Source organism: Giraffa tippelskirchi, chromosome 13, assembly GCF_054371585.1.
Source record: "Giraffa tippelskirchi isolate mGirTip1 chromosome 13, T2T-mGirTip1v1.2.pri, whole genome shotgun sequence".
NCBI classification, from domain to species: domain Eukaryota; kingdom Metazoa; phylum Chordata; class Mammalia; order Artiodactyla; family Giraffidae; genus Giraffa; species Giraffa tippelskirchi.
In genome coordinates, this window is record NC_137287.1 from 78,082,732 (window position 1) to 78,106,995 (window position 24,264).

Genomic DNA, 24,264 nt, shown 5'->3' on the forward strand with positions numbered 1-24,264 from the left:
ATACATTTAGCAGTCTGCCTAGACAATTAGCTTAAACCATGGAGTAGGAGATTTATGTAAATTGCATTCTAGTTGTTCAGCACACTGTTTAGATTTAAATATCTAAACTGAACTCAAATTTAAACTTAGATACTTAAATTGAGAAAGAAACATATGTCCTCTTCGGGCATCTGACTTTCTGATTTTATCCATTCTCTGATTTTCCATACATTGACTCTGTGACACAGCAATTTCCCCTACTAGTGAATCTTTTCAGTGAGGTGCTTTGATACACAGCAGTATCCTTAGCATGCTGATATATTTGTATAACATGTGTTATAGTAATATTTGGTGTATACTGGGCATACTTCATAACCTAAACTGAGACCCAGTGGAAATTGGTTAGTGGTGTCCTTCTGCTTTGTGATTTTAAATGACAGCAACAGAAACAATGGCTCCAAAGTCTTGGGTATGATCACAGGAAAACGAAGGAAAAGACACTTGTTAAAGGTGAGAAATAGAAGAAAGATCTTGAAAATGTGTTGCCATGACACCTGTTCAGTTTATTCTTTTAAAAAAGAACATACCAAGAACTAAATTGATAAATTTAAGACTGGGAAGCTTCCTGCTTTGGTAGAACCTGTGTTGACATTGTGAAAACGAAAAAAAAAAAATCATCAATATCATTATTTTTGTAGTTAGCCCAGAACTTTGCAGAGCGCTGAGGACCCCAGATTTCAGACACAGAAGCAGCAGAGGGGATGTAGGTGACGGTGGGTCAACACTTACCTGGCTCGAGCCTCCGCAGGAAGTGGCAGGTCACTGGTGGAATGGCTTGGGGAGGCCGGCTGCCCAGGTGATGGACTAGGCAGGCTGTGCACTGGCTTTGGGGACCTTGGCACTTCACCGAGGGCAGAGTCTCGCCCGGAGAACGAGAAGGAGGAGGATACCTCCCCTGCAGGGGGCAGGTCTCGGGCCAGCCCGGTGGCACTGGGATCTTGACCACGTCTTTGGTTTTCTGCGTTGAGCAGCACCTCTGTCTCGGAAACACCGTCGCTCCGGTGCAGGCCATAGTCCTTGGACTCAGCCACACAGGTCCTGAGCCCCGAGAGCTCAGTCCTGGAGTAGGATGAGCCAGAGTCTCTGCTGGACTCAGCCGGTCGCTCGCTTCTTCCCCCTCTTTTCTCCGCAGCCTCGGGGTCCTTTCTGGACCTGCTGTATCGAGATGGAGTTTCAGAGTCCGCTTCTGGATCCAGGGTGAGCCCATACTTTTCTGCCAGCTGCCGTCTTCTCTCTGCTTTGTACCTAGCAATTCTTTCGGCTTTGGACTCAAGGCTCTGGGTGTCCATGATGCCTGAGCTGTAGGGGGAGTCAGCATGGATGCCTGAGGTTTCTGTGCACTGTTTGGATCGAGTCTGCTTTTCTAGTGAAGAATCTGAAGTTTCTTCTTCTTCATTTGATCGACCTACAAGAAGATCATATACACAGATTTCAATCAAAGACATGCATTTATTCTACTTTGTTCTATACACAACACACTGAGCAGCCAGGCTGTGAAGAACAAATTTCTCACCTCCTTGAAGTTGCCTACAATGATTCACCTGAGAGGCTGAAGAAGTCTGAGGTCTGCAGGGAAATACATTAAGGGCTGAGATGCTCTGTGCGCTGCACAAGCCATGTGAGGCCTGGCCTTGGCTTAAAGCTCAGTCTTGGACCTTCACTGGTGCTCAGTGTCATTTCCCCTTATTCATGTACTTTTCTGCTTTTGAGTTTAATGTTTAATGTGTGAGGCCAGAGGATGTGTTCAGAGTCCTCTAGAAAGGATAATAGATATTCGAACTGCTGTAATTTGACAAGTGACAGATCGTGGCTTCTCAGGATCTGATAGTAACAATAATAATAATGGGCCATGTCAATACCTCCCAGGTAGTGGTGGTGTTCTTTGTTAACAGAAGTGGCTTTTTCCAATTATACTATGCATGTGTGATGTAGAAAAGGTCTACAATGAAAACACAGGACAGTTAGCCCCCAAGTCACCAATAATCACTAATCTATAATCATCAGTAATAAATAAATGCATAATTTGCTAAACTTTTCTATATACTCTTTCTAGTCTTAGTGATTTCTATATAACTCATTTTTTAAAACTTAATGTTCTACATAAAACATTTCCCTGCTTGCAAACCTTATTTTGAAGATATCATTTTTTAAGGCTTTATAATATTCTATCTAATAGGCATTCTAGAATCAATTTAAGCAGTCTCATATCTCTAGGCATTTAAGTTGATTCTAACTTTCAATCCATCTTATTTTTTGATTAAAATTACAAAAGATAGTTGCATAAAAGCAGAATTGCTTTATCAGTAGGTACCTCATTTTAAGATACTTGCTAGATTGTCAAATTAATTTCTATAAAGTTTGCATCAATTTACAATGAAACCTGAAATTTATGTTCTATCACAAACACTAATTAAAAAAAATCACTTTTGAAAATATGAAAAAGAATGTGTACATATGTATAACTGAATCACTTTGCGGTAGAGCAGAAATTACCTCAACACTATAAATCAGCTATATTTCAATAAAAAATAAAGAAAGCATATTTGTAATATATAAAACTATAAATGAGAATATCAAATAATCATATAATTTATTATCTATCTGTATCTGTTGTACTTCATTTTACACCTCTATTTTGGATTCACAGAAATAGTTCCGTATTTCTAAAAATGTTTGTCATGATGTCATGTTTCTCCAAAAAATTAAAAATTGTCCTAGATTACTAGGAAAAAGAGGATGCATGCATTTTTCAATTATTTAGTAGCCATTTTATTATCTTTTTCTCCTCTAGAATATCTGGCCAAGCTTGTTGCTTTATGTTCTTTTGATTCATAGTGTCATTTTAATCAATTTATGTACAATTTTATAGGAATATGAGTTCTTTATATTTTTCATGCATATTTCCAAACTTAATTTTTTGTGAAGTCTGTTGAAGATTGTCTTTGATGTTCATTATGTAGTCAAATCAATTGACCTGTTCATTGGTGATTTCTACCACGATTTCTGTGTTTTGAAAGTCTATTTCCATTCACCTGGACCTAAATATTCATTTTTGTTCCATATTTTTAATTATTCTCTTATAATTAATGATGTGAGTCACTGAATCTTATTTTTGTGTTGAGTAGGAAGTGAGTATGGGACATTGTCTCTCCCCACTGCCATCCCATTTTTCCCAAGACAAGTTTGTTAAATAATTCTTCCTGACTAACATGATGCTTACATGATCATATGATACATTTTATATAAATTAGGATTTATTTATGGCCATATAGTTTGGTACTCTGGCTATTCTTGATTCTTCATGTGTGTAATGAGAAAAAAAAAATCTTAGTTCTCTAGTTTTCCGGCCACAGAAAACCAGGAACTATAGAGACAAGCAAAGTGATCACATTATGAAGGGAGACTAGCAACTGCCTCTGTAGAAGAAACTAGAAGACGCTGGCTATTAAAAGCAGTAGCACAGAGCACCAGAACATGGGATACAGACAGGAAGAGCCCCATATATGCCATCCTCTCCTAAGGTCATGTGGGATATCTGATGCTCATACCAACATCTGAGAAACCACAGAAAAACTAAGTCATGTTTGACATGCTATTTAACAAGAAATAAATATACAATGCATTTAAAATTACACCTATTCAAATAATTTAAAGAGGATATTTGTTGCATAAACACATAGTGAGACCCCTAAGCATCTGAGGTCCAGCTTTGCCCGTCAAGTTTCCTGCTGCAAGCAGCTTGGCCCTGTGCTGGGCATCAGGGCATTCTGTTTATTATGTATAAGAGATAACCTATTATATACAAGAGATGGCTGTCTTATTCAGCTCTTTCCCAAACAAACCTGAGGATCTCTTGACAGCTGGGACCCTGAGGGGATGGAGAGAAAGAGCCAGTACCTGTCCCTGGTGGGGCCCAGGCTGGGGTGGGGGAGAAATGATTGGTCATCAATTACTCAACAATGGGGTCCACTCTTGTTGTGACACCAGGGGACCACACCTGGGAGGCATGGTGGAGCTGACATGGGTGTTGCTGCCGGTTTTAACAAACACATATCTTAAAAAACATTACAATCTGCACAGTTCACTTGTTGCAATATCTCCTTTTCCAGGAGTGCTGGGTAGAAAAGGCTCATGATAGGGAATTCCTGGTGGTCCAGTGGTTGAGAACCAGCCTGCCAATACAGGGGACATGGGTTCGATCCCTGGTCCAGGGACTAAGATTCCACATGCTGTGGGGCAACTCAGCCCATGTGCCACAACTACTGAGCCCTCACGCCTTGAGCCTGTGCTCCACAACAGCAGAATCCACTGCAAAGAGAAGCCTGCGCACCGAAACTAGAGTGGCCCCCGATCACCACAATTAGGGAGAACCCGCGAAGCCACGTAGACCCAGCACAGCGAAAAATAAAGTTTAAAATTTTTTTTTGTTTGTTTTTAAAAAGGTTGATGAGAGGCCCGCTGGCCACAAGCTCACCGATGTGTGGGCTGGCCGGGTCTGTGGCACGCATGTATCTGGGTGTGTCCTCCTCCAGCAGGCGATGAGTCACCAAGCCCGTGCAGCTCTGCAAGAGGATGGGCTGCGTGTCGGTTTCAATTCCTTCTAAGCGCCGGGCAATTCTTTCTTTTCTGTGCGAGACACCAATAGTGGCAGAGTGAGTCAGGGGCATCGGTTCTCTGGGAACACTGGTTACTGCTCAGAAAACTCTTCTACTTCTTCAATAGGTACAATGAACATCTTACCTTTTCATTTCTAAAACTTCTTTCCTCTTTGGTTCAAAGATCTTTCTTAATTCTGCAACTAAAAGAAGACAAAAAAGAAGAAAAAGACGATCTGGTGTTTAGTTGTCATGCATTCATTTTATTCATTCATTCACACAACATCTCTCTTTGGAACTCTGTTTATGGCTCCCTTGCAACAGTGATGTACAAAACAGACACAGTTCTTGCAGACTGTATAATAACAGGGGAGGTAGGTGCCAAATGAGTAGGCAGGTACGCAGACATAGACACAAATACACACTCACACGTACATGTCACAGGTTGGTCTAAGAAGTAACACTATGAGAACAAGAGATGGAAAAAAGAAGTGAGCTCTATTTCACCCAGGAGAACCAGGGGAGGCCTCACCAGTTTCTCTTTAGGTTTTTCTCTAGTCAGCAGAAAGCTCACTATCTGGTTTTTAGTTTTATTAGGTTTTACACCGTATTTTAAACTTTCCATCCTGCAAAACCTCAAGCATTTGCAAAAGTAGAGACTAGAGGACTATGAGCGCCACACGCCACCAGCAGGTTACACCACACACGAGCTCACAGCAGTCCGGTGTCACCCATCACTGAACCTGTAAAGATTTGCAACCTCCTTCCTGCTTGGGTTTCTAAGATTACGTAATGTGGTACACCTTCTCCAACTACAGTTTAGATTAACCTGGTTCCTGTGCCTCCCCTTTCCAAGCTTTCACTGGGAGGAAATGTTAACATGTTTCCTTGCTGGAATTTAGGTGGATGGTAGAATGGTGATGAACTCCCCTGGGCAACACTGGATGATCAGACAAACATTCTGCTGATCTTGGGAGGGCCTCATATAACACTGACCACAAGGATATTTTATTGAGAGGCCACAGAGTGGTTTCTGTGGAAATGGCCAAATTTGGTAGAGAAATTCTTCTTGCCTCCTCCTCAATCCCGTGAATTCACAAGGGCTCCTCTGAGCTTTTCCTGCTGATGTCCCAGGAACAGAGGAGTGGTGATAGGCCCGGGGCCCATGAAACTTCTGCAAGGCTGAGTCAAAGCAGAAGCTCAAAGGATGGGATATAAATGCTTGGGATTTAATTTTCAAATGCTGCAATTTCCATTTGATTTTTTAAAGTGGCTGTTTTTATTTTTGGCCACATTTCGTGGCTTGCAAGATCTTAGTTCCCTGATCAGGGATTGAACCTGTGCCCTTAGCATTGAAAGCATGGAGTCCTAACCACAGGACTTCCAGGAAATTCCCTAAGTGGTTATTTTTAGGAAGGAGTCAAAACCATACATGTATATACACACATGACTTTTACATTGTCCTTTGATTGTGTTCAGAGATACCAGCCATATTTTTATTTATTAATTTATTTTTAAATGACAGCCACCTTAACAGTGGGCTGGATTGACATTTTAACAAGGATAGCTGGCTTCACAGGTATCTCTATCACCAGTGGCCTTCCCAGGAGTAGTTAAAAGCAAATGCTCCCAAATAGAAGACCAGGGTCCAGTGACAATGGTACCTCCTGCCTTTGGAGGAAGTGTGGCTTATGACTGCTTCCCAGTTAACAAATGAGCTCTCACGAGATGGTGGTGATAAAACTTTCACGGCTGGTAGCACAGATTCCGGAGATATTTTCAAGGAGGAGTATCAGTGAATTATTTAAAATTCAAAGTGGAAAACAGAGCTCTATCTTTCATAAAACTGTTCCAGAAACAGTTGACACCAAATTTCAAGGACTCTGAGAGGTTTGCCTTAAACCTGTGCCCCAAACCCATAACTGAGAAATGGAGCATATGAATAGAGTCTGAGTGGTACAATGACATGTTGCCTTTTCTCCTGAATTATTTCAACTAGGTAGATTACAGTCTGAAAGTGTGTGTGCATGCTCAGTAGTGTCCAACTCTTTGCAACCCCATGGACTATATAGCCTGTAAGGCTCCTCTGTCCATGGCATTTCCCAGGCAAGAATACTGGAGTGGGCTGCCATTTTCCTCTCCAGGGGACCTTCCCAACCCAGGGATGGAACCCAGGTCTCCTGCATTGACAGGCAGATTCTTTACCACCGAACTACCTGGGAAGCCAAATGTGTGTGTCCCCCTTTCCAATTCATATGTTAAAATTATAACCCCCAAAGTGATGGTATTAGGAGGCGGGACCTTAGGGAGGGATTAGGCCCCGCCCTCATGAATGGGACTGGCCCTCTAATAAAGAAGCCCCACAGAGCTCCCATGGGCTTCCCTGGTAGCTCAGACAGTAAAGAATCTACCTGTGATGCAAGAGACCCAGGTTCAATCCCTGGGTTGGGAAGATTCCCTGGAGAAGGAAATGGCAACCCACTCCAGTATTCTTGCCTGGAGAATTCCAAGGACAGAGGAGCCTGGGGGGCTACAGTCCATGGGGACACAAAGAGTTGGACACAACTGAGCAACTGACACTTTCACGAGTTTTTCACAGAGCTCCCAAGCCCCATCCACCACATGAGGATGCCATGAGAAGTTGGCAGCCTGCAACTAGCAAGAGGGCACTCACCAGAACCTGACCTTGCTGTCACTCTGATCTTGGATTTCTAGCCCCCAGAACAGTAAGCAATAAACTTCTGCTGTTTATAAACCATCTGAATGGAGTAAGCCAGAACAAGCATAAAAAAATAAGAATGCTATGCATTCGGAGAGGTACACAATGTCCACTCTGAAAACTTAAGTCAACTTTTCTGGTCCTCATTTGTGACTGAAAATCATTTTCATCTCATTAAAACTTGAACATTTCCTATAGAAGTTGTGCACCTGAAAACATTTAAAGAAAATCCAGCAGTTCAGTGAAAAAGATAAGCAACACGCTCCCTCTTGACATTATTTCCCATAATCCGGAAGGAAAGGTCAACTCATGGGGACTTGACACACATGTAACATAATTACTATAGCATATCTACTCCACAGATAACACTTCCATTGTGTAAAAGAGAATGACTTTTCATTTGTCTATGTATGTTTTTGGTTGTTATTTTGTTTCTTTTATTTTGCTGGTTTAAAAAATTTTTTTATTTATGCATAGTTGATACACGAAGCTGTGTTAATGTCTGCTGTACAGAGAACATATGCGTACATTCTTTTTTATATCCTTTTCCATTATGGTTTATCACAGGATATTGAATATAGTTCCCTGTGCTATACAGTAGGACGTTGTTGTTTATCCATTGTATATATAACAGTTTGCATCTGCTAATCCCCAAAGTCCAGTCCTCTCCTCCCCTTCTTCTCCTCCCTTTTGGTAACCAGAAGTCTGTTCTCTGTGTTTGTGAATCTGTTTCTGTTTCATAGGTAAGCTCATTTGTGCCATGTTTTAGATTCCACGTACAAGTGATATCATATGGTATTTGTCTTTCTCTTTCTGACTTACTTCACTTAGTATGATAATCTCTAGTTGCATTGAATGATGTTTTATTTGAATTGCTAATGCAATTCCAAAGGAAAAAAACTTCAGATGGGCACTTGTAGTACCCCCCACCCCCACTGAATTTTGGTCAGGTATATTCTAAAGCACTGGAAAAATAAAAAGCTAGTACTAAGAAACATGGAAGTCACCCCTACTGTGGAAACACGTGGTCACTTCATGTCTTTTGTACAGAGTCCACAGACTTCTTTATCACTGCTCCATCTTCTGACTGCCAGCCCTGAACATAGTTTATTATTATTTATGATCTCTTTAAAATTTTTACATAATTTCAGTCTCAGAGAAAAATTAAGACATTTTTCATTTTTAAGCATTTGTTACTATACTTATTTTTACCCCCTTTTTCTATCTCCATATGTATATTTACATGTAACTATATATACGAAAATATGTGTATATTTATGTGTAAATACACATGGATATAGGGCTTCCCAGGTGGCACTAGTGGTAAAGAACCTGCCTGCTAATGCGGGAGATGAGTGGGAACCCTGGGTCGAGAAGAGCCCCTGGAGAAGGGCATGGCAACCCACTCCAGTATTCTTGCCTGGCAAATCCCATGAACAGAGGAGCCTGGTGGACTAGGGTCCATGGGGTTGCAAAGAGTCAGACACGACTGAGCAACTGAGCACTGTGAGCACGGAGGCACACATATTCTCATATTAATTTTTCTGAACCATTTACGAGTAAGTTGCAGCCTGATGCTCCTTTTAACTCTAAATCCTTCAGTGTCTCTTTCCTAAAAACAAGGAATTTTGAAAAATTAGACTCAAAAGCCATAATTCAATTGATGGTATGCTGTGTCATATGTATATAACTAATACATGATTCAGAAAATAGTAATATTTGTCATCTTAAATCCAGATAGAAACTAGCACAGCTGGTCTAACTTCTGTTGCAATAAATTTTCAAGTGCACTGAGACTTGTATGTACACTAAATTATCCCTTGCTAAAATCCCTATGATTTTAGTCTGCTGCCCTTGTCTAAGAAATATGGGTTCTATGACTCTATTTCTTTAGCAACTTCTGATGGGGCTTGCACTGGACATTTTCCAAGTAAGGCAATTTAAGAGGATTTGACATCAGGGGCTATAATACTTTATAAAACTATTTAATTGCCTCATATACTTTGTAATAATGTGTAACAGCAATATGCAGGATAATTTGGTCTGTTAGGTGCTTTTCTTGGGAAGCACGGTTTCTTCAATTAGCTCTGAGAACAGGCTTTCTGGTAAAGTTATTGTTGATTTCAGTCCCCCAAGTCTGAATACAGTAGAATCTTCCAAAGAAATATAAGTAGTGGGGGGACTGCCAAGAACAGCTCTCCCCCCGCCTGCATCTGATACCACTGGCCAGGTCCAGAATATTCTGAATGCTGATCTTTCTTCCCTAGGAGTAATCTACTTTAACTTTTGCACTTGGATGGCAGCCACTAATACAAAGACCAGAAGCTTATAAAACAAAATCATTACAAACCTAGAGGAAAGAGGGGGAGGTATGATGGCTATCAGAAGGGTTTTTGGGAGGATAATGAAAATGTTCTAAAATTGACTCTGCTGATCGATGCATGACTCTGTGAAGCTACCAAAAGGCACCAAACTGCCTACTTAAAATGGATAATTGTATGGTATAGGATATATCTCGATGAAGCTGTTAAAAAAAAGTAGAATCATGTATTTTGTCCATTTCATAACTCCTAAATGGAAAATCTATTTTAATAGGATAAGCTTTACACTGGTAAAGGGTTTTAATCCCTTGATTACCTGTTCATGATACATGGGTAAAGGAAGTTCCTTAGAGAAAAATAAAAGATCATTTAAAAGCTCAATTGCACAGAAGCAAAAATCTCATCACTAAATAAACAGGAAGAAGCTTATGTAAACTTATAAACCAACATGAAACTCTATGACATTAAAACTCATAATCAATTCCTATTTTTAACCTGCTATTACCAAGAACTGACAGAATACTGAATACATCTGTTAAGGTGGAGAAATAAAAAGACCTCAGGTAATACCTGAGGTCTTTCCAAATGTGCCTGCCCAAATTCATCAAGAGTAAAGACTATGAAATAAATCTATGGGAATTAAGATGAAATTCAGGGGAAGAGGGACCCTGATGCTTAAGAAACATGTTTGAAAAACCTTGTTAATTTAGAAACATAAATCTGGTGAGTACATAAAGTTAATCATCTTTGAATAGTGAAAATCATGATTTTTAATGACCAATTATGATAATGTCTAATAAAACTGGTTAATAAGTTTATACATTTTAAGATTGTTATATGTAGAGCTCTGAGTCATTGAGCTTTGAGGAATCTGACATCTCACATTGTTCTTAATTTTTCCGATATTCTTATTATTTATTATTCACTAAGAGAAGGAAAGGGGGGACAGAGAGGAAGAGGAAAACTTTAGCTCTATGTAACTTTCCATAATCAGTCAAATCTAAGCTGCTGCTAATATCAGTTTGTTCATCCCTGCTCTTTGTTTTGATCACCTTCATAGATTTTTACATTTGGCTTGGGCTTCCCTGGTGGCTCAGATGATAAAGAATCAGCCTGCAATGCAGAAGACTTGGGTTTGATCCCTGGGTCAGGAAGATCCCCTGGAGAAGGGAATAGCTACTACCCACTCCAGTATTCTTGCCTGGAGAATTCCGTGGACAGAGGAGCCTGGTGAGCTATAGTCCATGGGGTCGCAAAGAGTCGGACACGACTGAGTGGCTAACTCTTTCAGTTTCACTCAGATTAAATTGAGTTTGTCTTCTGCAAGAGTCTTACAAATTAGAAGGACTTTTCCATTTCACACCTGGGGTTCCAGGTGGGAACCCCACACATAGGTGTCCTACCCTTGACTTGAACAGTTAATGAGATCACAATGCAGTGCCTTTCACTTCCAGGTACCATGAACTATCAGAATTTTCTTCCTCATATGAAATCTCACCTGCCTCCTTGTAATTCTACACATTCTTCTTATTTTGGACCTCTGGAGCAAAACAGAACAAGACTCTGTTTCAGTTGACAGTTTTGTTAAACACTTAAAAATTGAAAAATGTCCCTTCTTGAAGTTGTCACCACCAGGCCAACCCCCGGGCGTCCTTCTTCAAGCATCCATCCTCATCAACCTGTGTCCAGGAGTACGACTGGTTCAGTTCCTCAGGATGCATGCAAATTTGTCAGTGGGACTTTTAAAACTGATTTTGTTTCTGTTAAGAGAATATTTTTTCTGGTTTAATTTTGTCTAGGCTTGATCTCATGATTTATTGCTGCTATTTTTTTTTTTTTCAGGACAGAAAAAAACCCTGATCTTTCACTAGAACTGTTTCTTTTTTTAATTTATTTTTATTGAAATATAGTTGACTTCCAATATTTCAGGAGTGTAGCAAAATGATTCAATTTTATATATGTGTATATATATATATATATACACATATATACACATATATATATATATATATACGTTCTCAGATTCTTTTCCATTATAGGTTATTATGAGATATTGAGTATAGTTTCCTATGCTAAACAGTAGGTCCTTGTTGTTTGTCACTTTTATATACAGTATAAAATCTTTCAATTAATAGGATTAATTATAATTAACTACAACTCCTAATTTATCCCTCCCCAGCTTTCCCTTTGATTATTATAAGTTTGTTTTCTAGGTCTATGAGTCGGTTTCTGTTTTGTAAGTAAGTTCATTTGTATCATTTTTTCAGATTCCATGTGTGAGTGATATATGGCGTTTGTCTTTCTCTGACTTATTTCACTTAGTATGATAGTCTCGAGGTCCCATTCATGTTGCTGCAAATGGCATTATTTCATTCTTTTATATAGCTGAGTAGTATTCCACTGAATATATATACACCACTTTTTTTTTTTTTTTAAGCCATTCCTCTGCTGATGGACGTCTAGACTGCTTCCATGTCTTGGCTGTTGTAAATAGTGCAACTTTGAATGTTGGTGTGCCATGTATCTTTTCAAATTAGAGAATTATATCTTTTCTGGATATGTGCCCAGGAGTGGGATTGCTGGAAAAGCTGTTTCTTCTGAAGTAACAGTTACATAGCTCATTTGGGATGAACACAGTTTGAGAGTTGGTACTCCTCTGAGTTAAAAGACACTTACTCCTTGGAAGGAAGGTTATGGCCAACCTAGATAGCATATTTAAAAGCAGAGACATTACTTTGCCAACAAAGTTCCGTCTAGTCAAGGCTATGGTTTTTTCAGTGGTCATGTATAGATGTGAGAATTGGACGGTGAAGAAAGCTGAGCGCCGCAGAATTGATGCTTTTGAACTGTGGTGCTGGAGAAGACTCTTGAGAGTCCCTTGGGCTGCAAGGAGATCCAATCAATCCATCCTAAAAGAGATCAATCCTGGGTGTTCATTGGAAGGACTGATGTTGAAGCTGAAACTCCAATACTTTGGCCACCTCATGCGAAGAGTTGACTCATTGGAAAAGACCCTAATGCTGGGTAGGATTGGAGGCGGGAGAAGAAGGGGACGACAGAGGATGAGATGGCTGAATGGCATCTCCGACTCGATGGACATGAGTTTGTATAAACTCCGGGAGTTGGTGATAGACAGGGAGGCCTGGCGTGCTGCAATTCATGGGGTCGCAAAGAGTCAGACACAACTGAGCGACTGAACTGAACTGAACTCCCCTGAGTTAGTGTTACAGTTGGTAGAAGCAAATATCAGGTATTGCTCATATTATTTCATGGGCAATACTAGGGGTAGAGGGCTGGTAGCTGATGCAAATATTTGACTGCATATACATCTTAACCAGTGCAAGTGTGAATTCACCAGATGTGAGTGTCTACTTGGATAAGAAGAGAGATGTTTAAGACTCACTTTGCACTGCTTGTTCAGTGTGTTGCCCAGTTGGGAGCTGAAGATATCCTAGCACTGGAAAGCCTCAGGGGGCTGGAAGCAGTGGGGGGTGTGGACAGAAAAGAAACGGGCAAGTAAGCAGAACTCATCACCCCTGGAGAAGGTGAAAAGTAGGAGAGAGATGAGGTGAGGCTGATTCTAGGACTGCTCTCTTATCCTCGGTACCAGCCTCCAGCAAAAACTTGAGGATGCCTAAAATGAAAGGAAGGGACTCGTGGTAAGGTGAAGTCCATCAACAGAGGAATGGATAAAGGTGTGGTACCTATATACTATGGAATATTACTCAACCATCAAAAGGAATGAAATTTGATCATTTGTAGAGGTGTGGATGGACCTAGAGACAGAGTGAAGTTAAAAAGAGAAAAACAAATATTGTATATTAATACATATATGTGGAATCTATAAAAAATGGTGTAAATGATCTTCCCTGCAAAGCAGAAATAGAGACACAGGCGTAGAGAACAAGTATATGGACACCACGGGCGGAAAGGTGGAGTGGGATGAATTGGGAGATTGGGATTGACATATATACACTCAGTTCAGTCAGTTCAGTTGCTCAGTCATGTCCGACTCTTTGTGACCCCATGGACTGCAGCACGCCAGGCTTCCCTGTCCATCACCAACTCCTGGAGCTTACTCAAACTCATGTCCATTGAGTCGGTGATGCCATCCAACCATCTCATTCTCTGTCGTCCCCTTCTCCTTCTGCCTTCAATCTTTCCCAGCATCAGGGTCTTTTCCAATGAGTCAGTTCTTTGAATCTGGTGGCCAAAGTATTGGGGTTTCAGCTTCAGCATCAGTCCTTCCAATGAATACTCAGGACTGATTTCCTAACTAATAAGAACCTATAGTATAGCACAAGGAACTCTACTCAGTGCTCTGTGATGACCTAAATGGGAAGGAAATCCAAAAGAGAGTGGATCCATGTATAGCTGATTCACTTTGCTGTACAGTAGAAACTAGCACAACATTGTAAAACAACAGTTCACCAATAAAGAATAATTAAAAAATAAAAATGTGACAAAAGAGGTTATTCAATTAAGGTTGCTTTCTTGATGAGGCAGAAAGGGGCACAGAGGAGAACCAAGCTGGAGGTTAGGGAAAGAGTTCTCCAGGAAAATCAAATAATACATTTACACGCCCCAGATACTAGTCGACCATCTAGAAGTCTTACCTTTAGGAAGGGCAGCTAAAAGCTGAGCATCGATCCCTCTTTTGTGGTTAGCAAGCTGTTCTTTGTCTTCAAGCAAGAACTCTTTCTGAAAGCTAAAAATGATTCCATTAAGTAAATGTTTAAAGTCCTTTTAAACCCAGCTATCTGATATGAACTGAGATATCACAGAACATAAAAATTATGTTACTGTTGTACATAGTTAAACGTGTGTATAGATTACAAGTAAAATATTTTATTTGGGGGAGTTAATAGGTAGCTTTTTTCCAATGATTCATGCTTATATTAATATGATTTTTGGGTGCAACTAAATAATTACCTCAGCATAGGTGGCAGGGAGTGGGAGGGATGTGAGGGTATGTGTAGCCTCTGGTGGTAAAAACATCACTGCACTAGGAGATGGATGCCTCTGTTCAGACTGACAACCTCTTCAAGGGCCACCAGTAGCTGTGCAAACTTGAACTAATCACTCAACCTCTCTGTGCTAGTCTTCCTCAGAAAATCAGTGACTTGTCTAGGTGATCTACATGCTCTCTTCTGCTGTTGAAATTAAAGTAACAAATGTCTTCCATCAAACAAAAATCAAAGCATGGAGAAGAGGTGTGAAAGGTTCATGAAAATCTGTTCAGGGGAAAAAAAAGAAATGGGACTTCCCTGGTGGCCCAGTGGTTAAGACTCTGCCTTTCCAATGCAGGGGGTGAGGGTTCAATCCCTGGTTGGGGAATTAAGATCCTGTGCGCTGTGTTGGTACAGGCTTACCAACCAGCTCCTTGCTCTGCCCACCCTTCCCAGCCTCCCAAAGTAACTGTTTCTCAGTACCTGCCGGTGGTATAAATACTGCCCCCACTGCTGCTCTTCAAGCTCCCACAGGACTCAGTGGGAAGGAAGACACATGGGCACACTCACCAGGGTGCGTGTGTGTGCACGCAAACACACCCCTGGGACCACTGCTGTCTTCGGCTTACAGATCAGGAAACTGCCCAACGCTTTGCCCCAGGACACACGTGCAGCAAGAACAGTACGCAACGTGCAAATCTAGCTTTTGCTCTGATACTGTGAGCACCTGGCCCGAGACTTGGAGCCCACAAGTTCAAGGCCTCCAGGGGAATGCGCCTGGAATGGGCAAGACCAGAGCTGCTGCCTCAAAGGAAGAGAACAAACCTAGGGAAACAAGAAACTCATCTTCCCCAACAACATGATCACCTCCAGAGAGGTGGTGATAGACTGGTAAACAAACCCAGCACCAACCTGACCTTTCCCATGGATGGTCCCCTGTCTGTGGCTTCACCCTGCAGGGGTGTGTCCACAGAGGCCCAAGGGGAGACTGAGGAAGTGCTGTGGGTGCTATGAAGGGGGTGCACCAATCACTTATATCCTAGATACAAATTAAATTTCAAGGATCATCTGTATACTCCAAAATATTGCCATCCCATCTTCCTAGAACCAAGCTCATCAGAAACCCTTAGTTACTGCTTATAAATGTGGAATGCTTATACTTGTAAATAGCAGTGCCATATATTCATATCAGTTAATAAAAAGTCTTGAGAATAAGTAGGCTTTGAAAACCACACTCCAGGTGCCTTGAAAATCCTAAGACACCTGCTTAGGTCAAAAACTTGGAATAAGCACTGACTTCTCAATAGTGAATCATAACACAGTGACAGTTCGCAGTGTTTTTTCAGAGGTATGATGTAGTCTAAACCTAAAACATTAAACAACTGCAGAATGGCACCCTACTTAAGGAGTGACATGCTATCAATATTTTAATTGACTATTTAACCGCTTGAAACATTCCAACAAGTTCTGTACTTTCTTTGGGAAACACAAATCTCAGGAAGAAAATTCTATATTACAAGGAATGATGCAAACCCTGAAGTATTCAGCTGCTAGACCATTGACCTTGGAGCACAAATATTATCTCATATTTTCAAAACCAAACATCTGTGTTTCTATTTTCCCCCTTTTATCTGCTCATCACAAAGCTCAATGAAGCTGCTAAGGAAGACTAAAAAACTACCCTCTTGTTAAACATTTCACTGAACTTGTACAGAGTGGGGTTCACAATCCATCACTCTACACCCCTGGCTTCACACGCATTTCCTTTCTTGAAACAAACTACTGATGTGTCTGCACTGATGGGCAGGACAGCCTCTCATGCGTGGTCAGAACACACGAAAACCACAGCACATTAGGGAAATCTCTCCTGCCTCTTCCCGTGGCTGACTGTGAATGCGGTTTCCTCCTCAAGTCTCTTTCTCCAGCTTCCTTCCATCCTGGCTAGTCTTGCTCCTGGTCTGGGCCTCAGTTTAAGGTCATTTTCTTAAGGAAGAACCCTGTCACCCCGTGTCCACCTACCAGCACCGAATCTACACTATGCACCTCTGTTATAGTCTCTCATGTGACCCTGTTTTCCTATTTATGGAACATATTACAAGTGTCTCATTTTAACGCGTTGATTTTAAAAAATACTTTTAAAAATCAACAAATGTACAGTGAATGAATTGGCTCCAATAAAATATTTCAAATATTTACGACGACTACTCTGAAGTATTTTTTTAAAAGATTTTATTTTTTTGATGTGGACCATTTTTAAAGGCTTCACAACACTGCTTCCGTTTTATGTTTTGTTTTTTTTGACCCCACAGCATGTGGGATCTTAGCTAACCAACCAGGGATTGAACCCACAGCCCCTGCAATGGAAGGTGAAGTCCAAACCACCAGACCACCGGGGAAGTCTCCTGAAGTATTTTATGTATACACTTTACACATGTGGATATGATGGGGCAAAGAACATGACAAATACTGAGACTCATTAGAAGAGCATGTATTTAATAATGTCAGCCCTTCCTCCCTTCCTTCCTCTCCTTCTCTTCTCTTTAAAATAACATATAATTGGGAAAACATCGCTCCTCATTACCTTTGCCCACCTTGCTCGTACGTATGAAAATATGTGTATGTTTGCATGTTTATAAAGTAGTCTATTTTTCAGGTCTCCATCCTCAAGGTAAAATTTTCTTACTGGAATCCACACGGCTGCCTTTATACTTCTTTCTTGCTGTTAATACCTCTCTCTATTTCCTCCAAGTAACTACTAACCTCTGACTGCTAACCAATGACTACTAACCAAAGATGACCACTAACCAATGACCACTAACCAACAATGTCTAGTAACCAATGACTGCTAATCAATGAGGAAGTAGATGAGCCACAGGAAGAATAAAGAAGAGGGGCTGGAACCAAGGACTCTGACTTCCAATTGTCACAAGAGCTGTGACGGATGCAAGTTTCCCCAAATCAATATGAAACCAGACTTTGAGAAAAGTCATGCCTCTATCCTGGACTTCTGACACCTGGAGGCACCCATCAGCAGCGAAAATGCAGGCAGGACACACTGGTAACGCGTTCTGGACCATTCATGAATGAGTAACTCATGTGCTCATCTAATGGCCGGTGAAACACTTACAAATGTCCTTCCCCACAGCCCTAGCATCACTCTCTTCTCATTCTCTCAATCAGAGGCACCCAGAGCAGCATCACTGGGGGGGCCCAAGCCCTGGATGCTGGACTATGTCCCTCCTCATATCACCTACATGGGGATCAGGGGGTCTCTGCCCAGATCACCTCTCTGGGCCTTGGTGGGTTGCCACAGCTCCAGTAAAGGTGGGATCCGCTATTTCACCATGAAACTGTCTCTCCATATATAACTAAAGCATATGCAACAGTCTTCATTTTGGGGAATTAAAATTTTAAAAGCTTCCAATATGAAAAAATGGGGCTTTCCTGGTAGCTTAGTGGTAAAGAATCTGCTCGCCAATGCAGGAGACATGGGTTCAATCACTGGGTGGGGAAAATCCCCTGGAGAAGTGGCAACCCACTCCAGTATTCTTGCCTGGGAAATTCCATGGACAGAGGAGCCTGGAGGGCTATAGTCCATGGGGTCACAAAGAGTTGGATATGACTTAGTAATTCAACAACAACAATAAGAGACACCTTTCATACGTTTTTCATCTCCTCTGAAATGGAGCTCCCTTCTTCATGACTAATTCTTTCATACTTCTAGCTCTTTCCTCTGCTTCAGTGATCCAAGAAAAGATTGCCCTTTGCTTCCATGATAATTTTTTTTAACATGTCCCATTAACCTACTTAAATGCCCAGCAAGACAATAAAAGGACATTTTATTAAAGTGAGAGCAGGCTATCCTGCTGTTACTACCTTCTATCTTTTTTTTGAAATGGGATGTTCTAATAAGGAATATTCTGTTCCACACAGTGAAGGGCTTCCCGACATCTAACTCTTCTACTGAAGTTTAGTTACAAGACAGGGGAGGGAACATCCCTGGTGGTCCAGTGGTTAAGACTCCATGCTCCCAATGCAGGGGACATGGGTTTGATCCCTGGTCAGGGAACTAAGACCCCACAAGGCCAAAAAAAAAAGACAAGGGAGATGTAACCCGTTACCTCACGTTCCCATGTCTGGTGTCTGGGTAACTAGATTTCTTTGAAGGAGGTAGGTTCTTGTATTTCCAGCCCATTTTACATTTAGGGCCAGAGCCTGGGGGTATTGTTTTAATAGGTGCACATGAAATAACACTGCTGTGTCCCTCTGAGTCTCTCTCCCTGAACTGACTGACCTGCACTCATACTTCATACTTTCCCTTGAAAAAGCAGCGCTTTTCTGTCTCCTCTTCCTTTTTCTTCCCCCTGCTCTTAGTCATGTATTAAGTCTACAACAGCTAAACCAACCTGCTAGTGATGTATTCGCAACAAAGCTGCTATGATCTGAATGTTTGTGTTTCCCCGAATTCATAGGTTGAAATCCTGACCCCCAAGGGTGAAGATATTAGGAGGTGGGGTTTCTGGAAAGTGATTAGGTCATGAGAGTGGAGCCCTCATGAATGAGATTGGTGCCCATTCCAACAAGAGAGGATGCAAGACATAGGGCAGTGAGCAACCTGGAGGAGGGTCATCACCCCATGACAGTGCACCCTGAGCTCAGACTTCCAGCCTCCAGGTATAAGAAATAAATTTCTATTTTTTATAAGCCACTCAGTCTATGAAAGTGAACAAATTAAGACATAAACCTTAGCTTCTATTAAAAAGAAGGCAAAGGTAAGAAGTAAGGGAGATTGTATCAAGTACTAGAAAAGTAAGATTTCATGAGTCAAATAAGAGCCTTACTGATGACCTTGCCTCCTCACTGCTCTAGTTTACCTTATACTATTAATAAGATATGGATGAGATTCATCAAAGTTTACCCCATCCAGTGTGTTCACAAGGTCAAATCTAACATTCTCAAACGCAGAGCCAAGCTTAGCTTGGCTAGGACACTGGTGACACAACAGCTTATCCCAATGTTTTGAAACGCAAACTTTTAAAGTAAAGAAACAATGTCTTATGTCATACATTAGGAACAAAAGCATCTAAGTGGAATGAAGGGTAGATCTGGGTTGGGGCCTTCCCGCATAATCAAGTGGATGCTGAAATCCACATCTCTGTGTGTTAAGAGACCATCACTTTGTATCTCCACTTGAAAACCTCAAAACCTGTTAGGGACAGCCATCTATGAGGACACATCTGAAATATAGCTACCTTATTAGGCACAAAGTTTAATCTTTCTATTATCTCACCTCAATGATGTATGTACCACAGAGATTTAGCATATCAGGTACATCAAATAGGTACACATAATATCCTGCACCAATGGAATTGAAGGGCAGAAAGGTTAAGAGACCAGGCAACATGATCTTACCTGGACAGGTGAGTGGGTGGATGGGTGGAGGGAGAGAAGTAAGGGGAGAAGAATGGGTCAGAAGGAAGGGACAGAGGGAGGAGGAACAAGACTAGATCCTTTCTTAAAAAACCAAAAGCATATATGTGGATAACTGATTCACTGTGCTGTACAGCAGATATTGATACAACATTGTAAATTAACTATACTTCAATTTAATAAAAAAAAGAACAACAACAAGCCAAAAGCTCCCTTACTCAAAGGATAGGTTGCAAAAAAGGGTATCATATCCTTAGAGGCAGATATGAGAAAGAAAAGAACTTGTAAAGAAAAGCCCTTTACAAGTTTAAAATTTCAGAGACACCAATAGGCCATTTTGCAAATAGTTTCCATGTGTGTGTTCAGTCTGGCTCTTTGCAGCCCTACGGACTGTAGTCTGCCAGGCTTCTCTGTCCATGGAATTCTCCAGGCAAGAATACTGGAGTGGGTTGCCATTTCCCACTTCAGGGGAATCTTACTGACCCAGGGATTGAACCCATACCTCTTGTGTCTCCTGCATTGGCAGGCAGATTCTTTACCACTAGTGCCAATACAGAAAGAATCTTTGCTGGCTGAGTGCACTGCTAAGTCAGCCTGCTTCACATGTTTTAATAAATTATACTCTGGAGAGAAAATTTTTTTTTTCAAACATTTAAAACTCAAGGATTAGAAATTTAGGAGAATAATTTCTAAAGCTCCTACAAATCTTTGAAACTTAAGATTTCTCGAGCAAAGACTTCTTTACCTGGGAACTTTTCTTTGACACGGGAATCCAACGAGGCCTAAGTTTTTCTTGTTCAAATCTAAGAAGAAAGAAATAATGTAAGAATGAAATACCCACACAGTAACTTAAAACCAAAAAAAAATAAATAAGCTACAATGGGAAAAAAAAATTCTTCATGCTCCTTTCGAGACCATTTAAGAAAAAGTAAACTGTGAACCAGAAATATGAATATAGAAAATACACATACAGACACCTTTAAGCATCAAACCCCACACATGCATTTTACTCAGGAATTATTTTGTTTTTGGTTAATAGTAGACAAGATACTTCATGGGTTAAAAGAAATTCTGACATAGTTCAACGCTACCATTTAAATTATCTATGGTTACAAGAATAACTCCAAAGCAATTAAACATTGAAAAACATAGCTATTATCCTCAGGGGCAAAAAAAGGAGACAAAAAGTAAACAATTTTGGTCCAGGTAACCAGAAATGTTTAAAATCATCACTGTCTGGTATATTTGATGCTTTTAAAGAAGGCACGGCAGGAGTTGGGGGTGCATGAGGGGTTGATGAACAGTGGAGGGGACACTTCAGCTGTGTTTTTATTGCCTTCATTAAAATCTAAATGATAATGACACATCAAATTTGCCACTTATTTATTTTTGAAGACAAGACATATATTACGTAAAGACAGCTGGTAACAATCGCATCCAGCAAAAACACACATCCAAGTGAACTGGTTAATGAAAACCAGGCACAGGCAAATTTATAACCAGCTTTGGGTAAGTAATCTGTTTTACAGCTTTTGGCATAGCAACCGTTTGTCCACCCAGAAAACCACAATTAGACCACTTACAGCAATTTCTTCCCCTATGGAAGAGCCTTTTACTGCTTAATATTTAGGGGCAGGAGCTTGAGGAAAAGGAGGTACAAGATATACCAGATGCTGACATATCATTACCTATCAAATACATTCTGAATCCTGGAATTTGGAAATTCGGACCAACTTGAGAAATACAACACAAAGGTATAATGCCAATTAAACATCTAGGCTTTTTGGCTAATTACACAAATATCTTTGTTATGTGCTTAGAAAAAGAAAACTTGGTTCAAAAAGCTATCAAATATTGCAGAAGCAAATTCCTGAATATGATGCCTCAGTTGTTCAAATCTCTTCCTAATCGTGCATATGGACTGGAAAACACTTTCATAGACAATGGCCAAATTTCCAGTGTGATATTCAAGATAACCTAAAGATTTCTTTTTAGTTCAATCTGTGAACCTAATCTGAGATGCCACTTCAGTAGTTAAATTGAAAGCACTTCTTTTCCTCTGGGCTCAAAAGGAAGCCACTAAGAAGACAATATTTTTGTTCCAAACAGCCTCCCATGAAGATTTCATAAAAAGGCAAACACACACCACTGCCTACTGGAAAAAATTTAGTAGACGTAACATTTGGTTTAGAAAAATATTTCAGTTAAAGTACAGCACATCCAGAACTTAATCCAAAGTTTGAGCATTCAGATGTAATCTGCAATGTTTCCTTCATAAAGGCTTTAGTGGTTTAGCAATTTCTTTAACGTACAACAGAAAAAAAAGTCACCTTTCTCAGCGATCCCAAGATAAGCTAATTTATAAAGTCAATGAGATATTTAAAGCATCTTTTGAGAAAACCACAGAACAGTATAATAGGGCATCCAAGGTAAAATGGAAGATGCAAGACATTCATGATGCTATTAAATAGACACTTGAGGGCATTTTCCATTTCTCTCACCTTACCTTGTTTCTCAGAGAACTTGAAAGCACCCAGGTAGCTGGGAATCCCTGGGCTTCTGAACATGGCTGCACACATCAAGTTCGGGGACAGAGCCTGCTCTACAGCTAATTCTCAAGCAGCCACGGCCTGCAGCCCGTCTGAGAAAAATTGGGTTGAGCTTTTCACAGAGCAAGGCAGTCAGGCACTGGTGTCCTTGAGAGTAGAGTAAACGCAAAGCGAGACACTGCAGGCTGGAAGAGCTCAGACCCCGTAATCAGATTACAAGCAGGAATAAGGCCTGTGGATGCTGAAATAGACTGAATTCCAGTGATGGGACATTGATGAGGTTACACTTCCGAGCCATGGCCAAACAAAAGCTCCTGCATCGGCTAAGGAGATGATGATGTAAAGCTAACCACCAACAGGAGAGGCAGGACAGCTCCTCCCTGCCCTAAAAGCAAACAAACAAACAAAACCAAAACCATCCGGAGATGCTCCATGTACTAGGACGAAGGAGAGCCTCCAAACTATTCCCAGGCTGCTCCGAGTCTGGCTTTGGCTAAGTTCAATGAAATACTTGATCGAACAGGGAGCCAAAACCCCTGAGTTAAGAGTTAAGATTGATGAACAACATATGAGTGAAATTGTGGGAACAGAAAAGGCAGATATTACTAGAGGTTCAAAAATTTTAATTTGAGACAGAAGCTCCTAAGTATAATACTACTTTTTCTACTCACCCTGTTTATCTTACCTTTTTAAAGATATTTTTTCCAACAGGTTTAGGTTTACTACAAAATTGAGAGAAGGTACAGAGAGTTCTCATGTACTCCCTGCCCCCACCCATACACAGCCTCCCATGTCATCAACATCCCCCACCAGATGCTACATTTGTTACCAAGGATGAACCTATGATTGAATCTATAATTCCTCATAACCACCAGAGTTTACCCTCTGAGTTCATGCTTGGTACTGTCCATTCTGTGGTTTTGAATATACCACGACATGTATCCATCATTCTACTATCATACAGAGTATTTTTATTGCCCTAAAAATCCTCTGTGCTCAGCTTGTTTATCTCCCTCCCCTCTCCCCTCCCTCGGCAACCGCTGATGTTTTTATGTCTTCATAGTTTTGCCTTTTCCAGAATGTCATATAGTTGGAATCATGCAGTATGGAGTCTTTTCAGATTGGCTTCTTTCACTTAGCACACAATATGCATTTAAAGGGGCTTCCCAGGGGGCACTAGTGGTAAAGAACCTGTCTCTCAATGCAAGAGACATAAGAGATGTGGGTTCCATCCCTGGGCCAGGAACATCCCCTGGAGGAAGGCATGGCAACCTACTCCAGTGTTCTTGCCTGAAGAATCCCATGGACACAAGATCCTGGTGGGCTATAGTCCATGGGGTCGTACAGAGTCCGACACAACAGAAGCGACTTAGCACACACATGCATTTATGGATGCTCAATGTCTTTTCATGGCTTGATAGCTCATTTATTTTTAGCACCTAATAATATTCTATTGTCTGGATATAGCACAATTTATGTGACCATCCAGTTACTGCAAGACATCTTGGTTGCTTCCAAGTCTTGGCAATTAGGAACAAAGCTGCTCTAAAGATTCATTGTAGGTTTCTGTGAAGGCTATACATTTTCAGCTCCTTTGAGTAAATACCAAAGAATGTGATTGCTAGATTATACAGCAAAGAGTATGATTAGCTTTGTAAGAAA

General features: G+C 40.8%; 1 protein-coding gene across 50 annotated transcripts in view; it reads right to left on the reverse strand.

The window, feature by feature from the left end:
• Positions 1–24,264, reverse strand: part of SVIL (supervillin) — a 259,115-nt gene that overhangs the window by 85,831 nt on the left and 149,020 nt on the right. For 45 of the 50 annotated variants that reach the window (XM_081553941.1, XM_081553947.1, XM_081553952.1 and 42 more), the window contains 5 exons: positions 20,799–20,856; positions 14,291–14,382; positions 4,780–4,837; positions 4,514–4,665; positions 769–1,444 (listed from right to left, as the gene is read on the reverse strand). In XM_081553941.1, coding sequence (XP_081410067.1) covers positions 769–1,444; positions 4,514–4,665; positions 4,780–4,787 — 836 coding nt within the window. In that variant the 5' untranslated portion in view covers positions 4,788–4,837; positions 14,291–14,382; positions 20,799–20,856. Of the gene's footprint in view, positions 1–768; positions 1,445–3,881; positions 3,945–4,513; positions 4,666–4,779; positions 4,838–14,290; positions 14,383–20,798; positions 20,857–24,264 lie in introns of those variants that run through there. The other 5 variants (XM_081553973.1, XM_081553974.1, XM_081553971.1 and 2 more) reach the window with 1 other exon arrangement.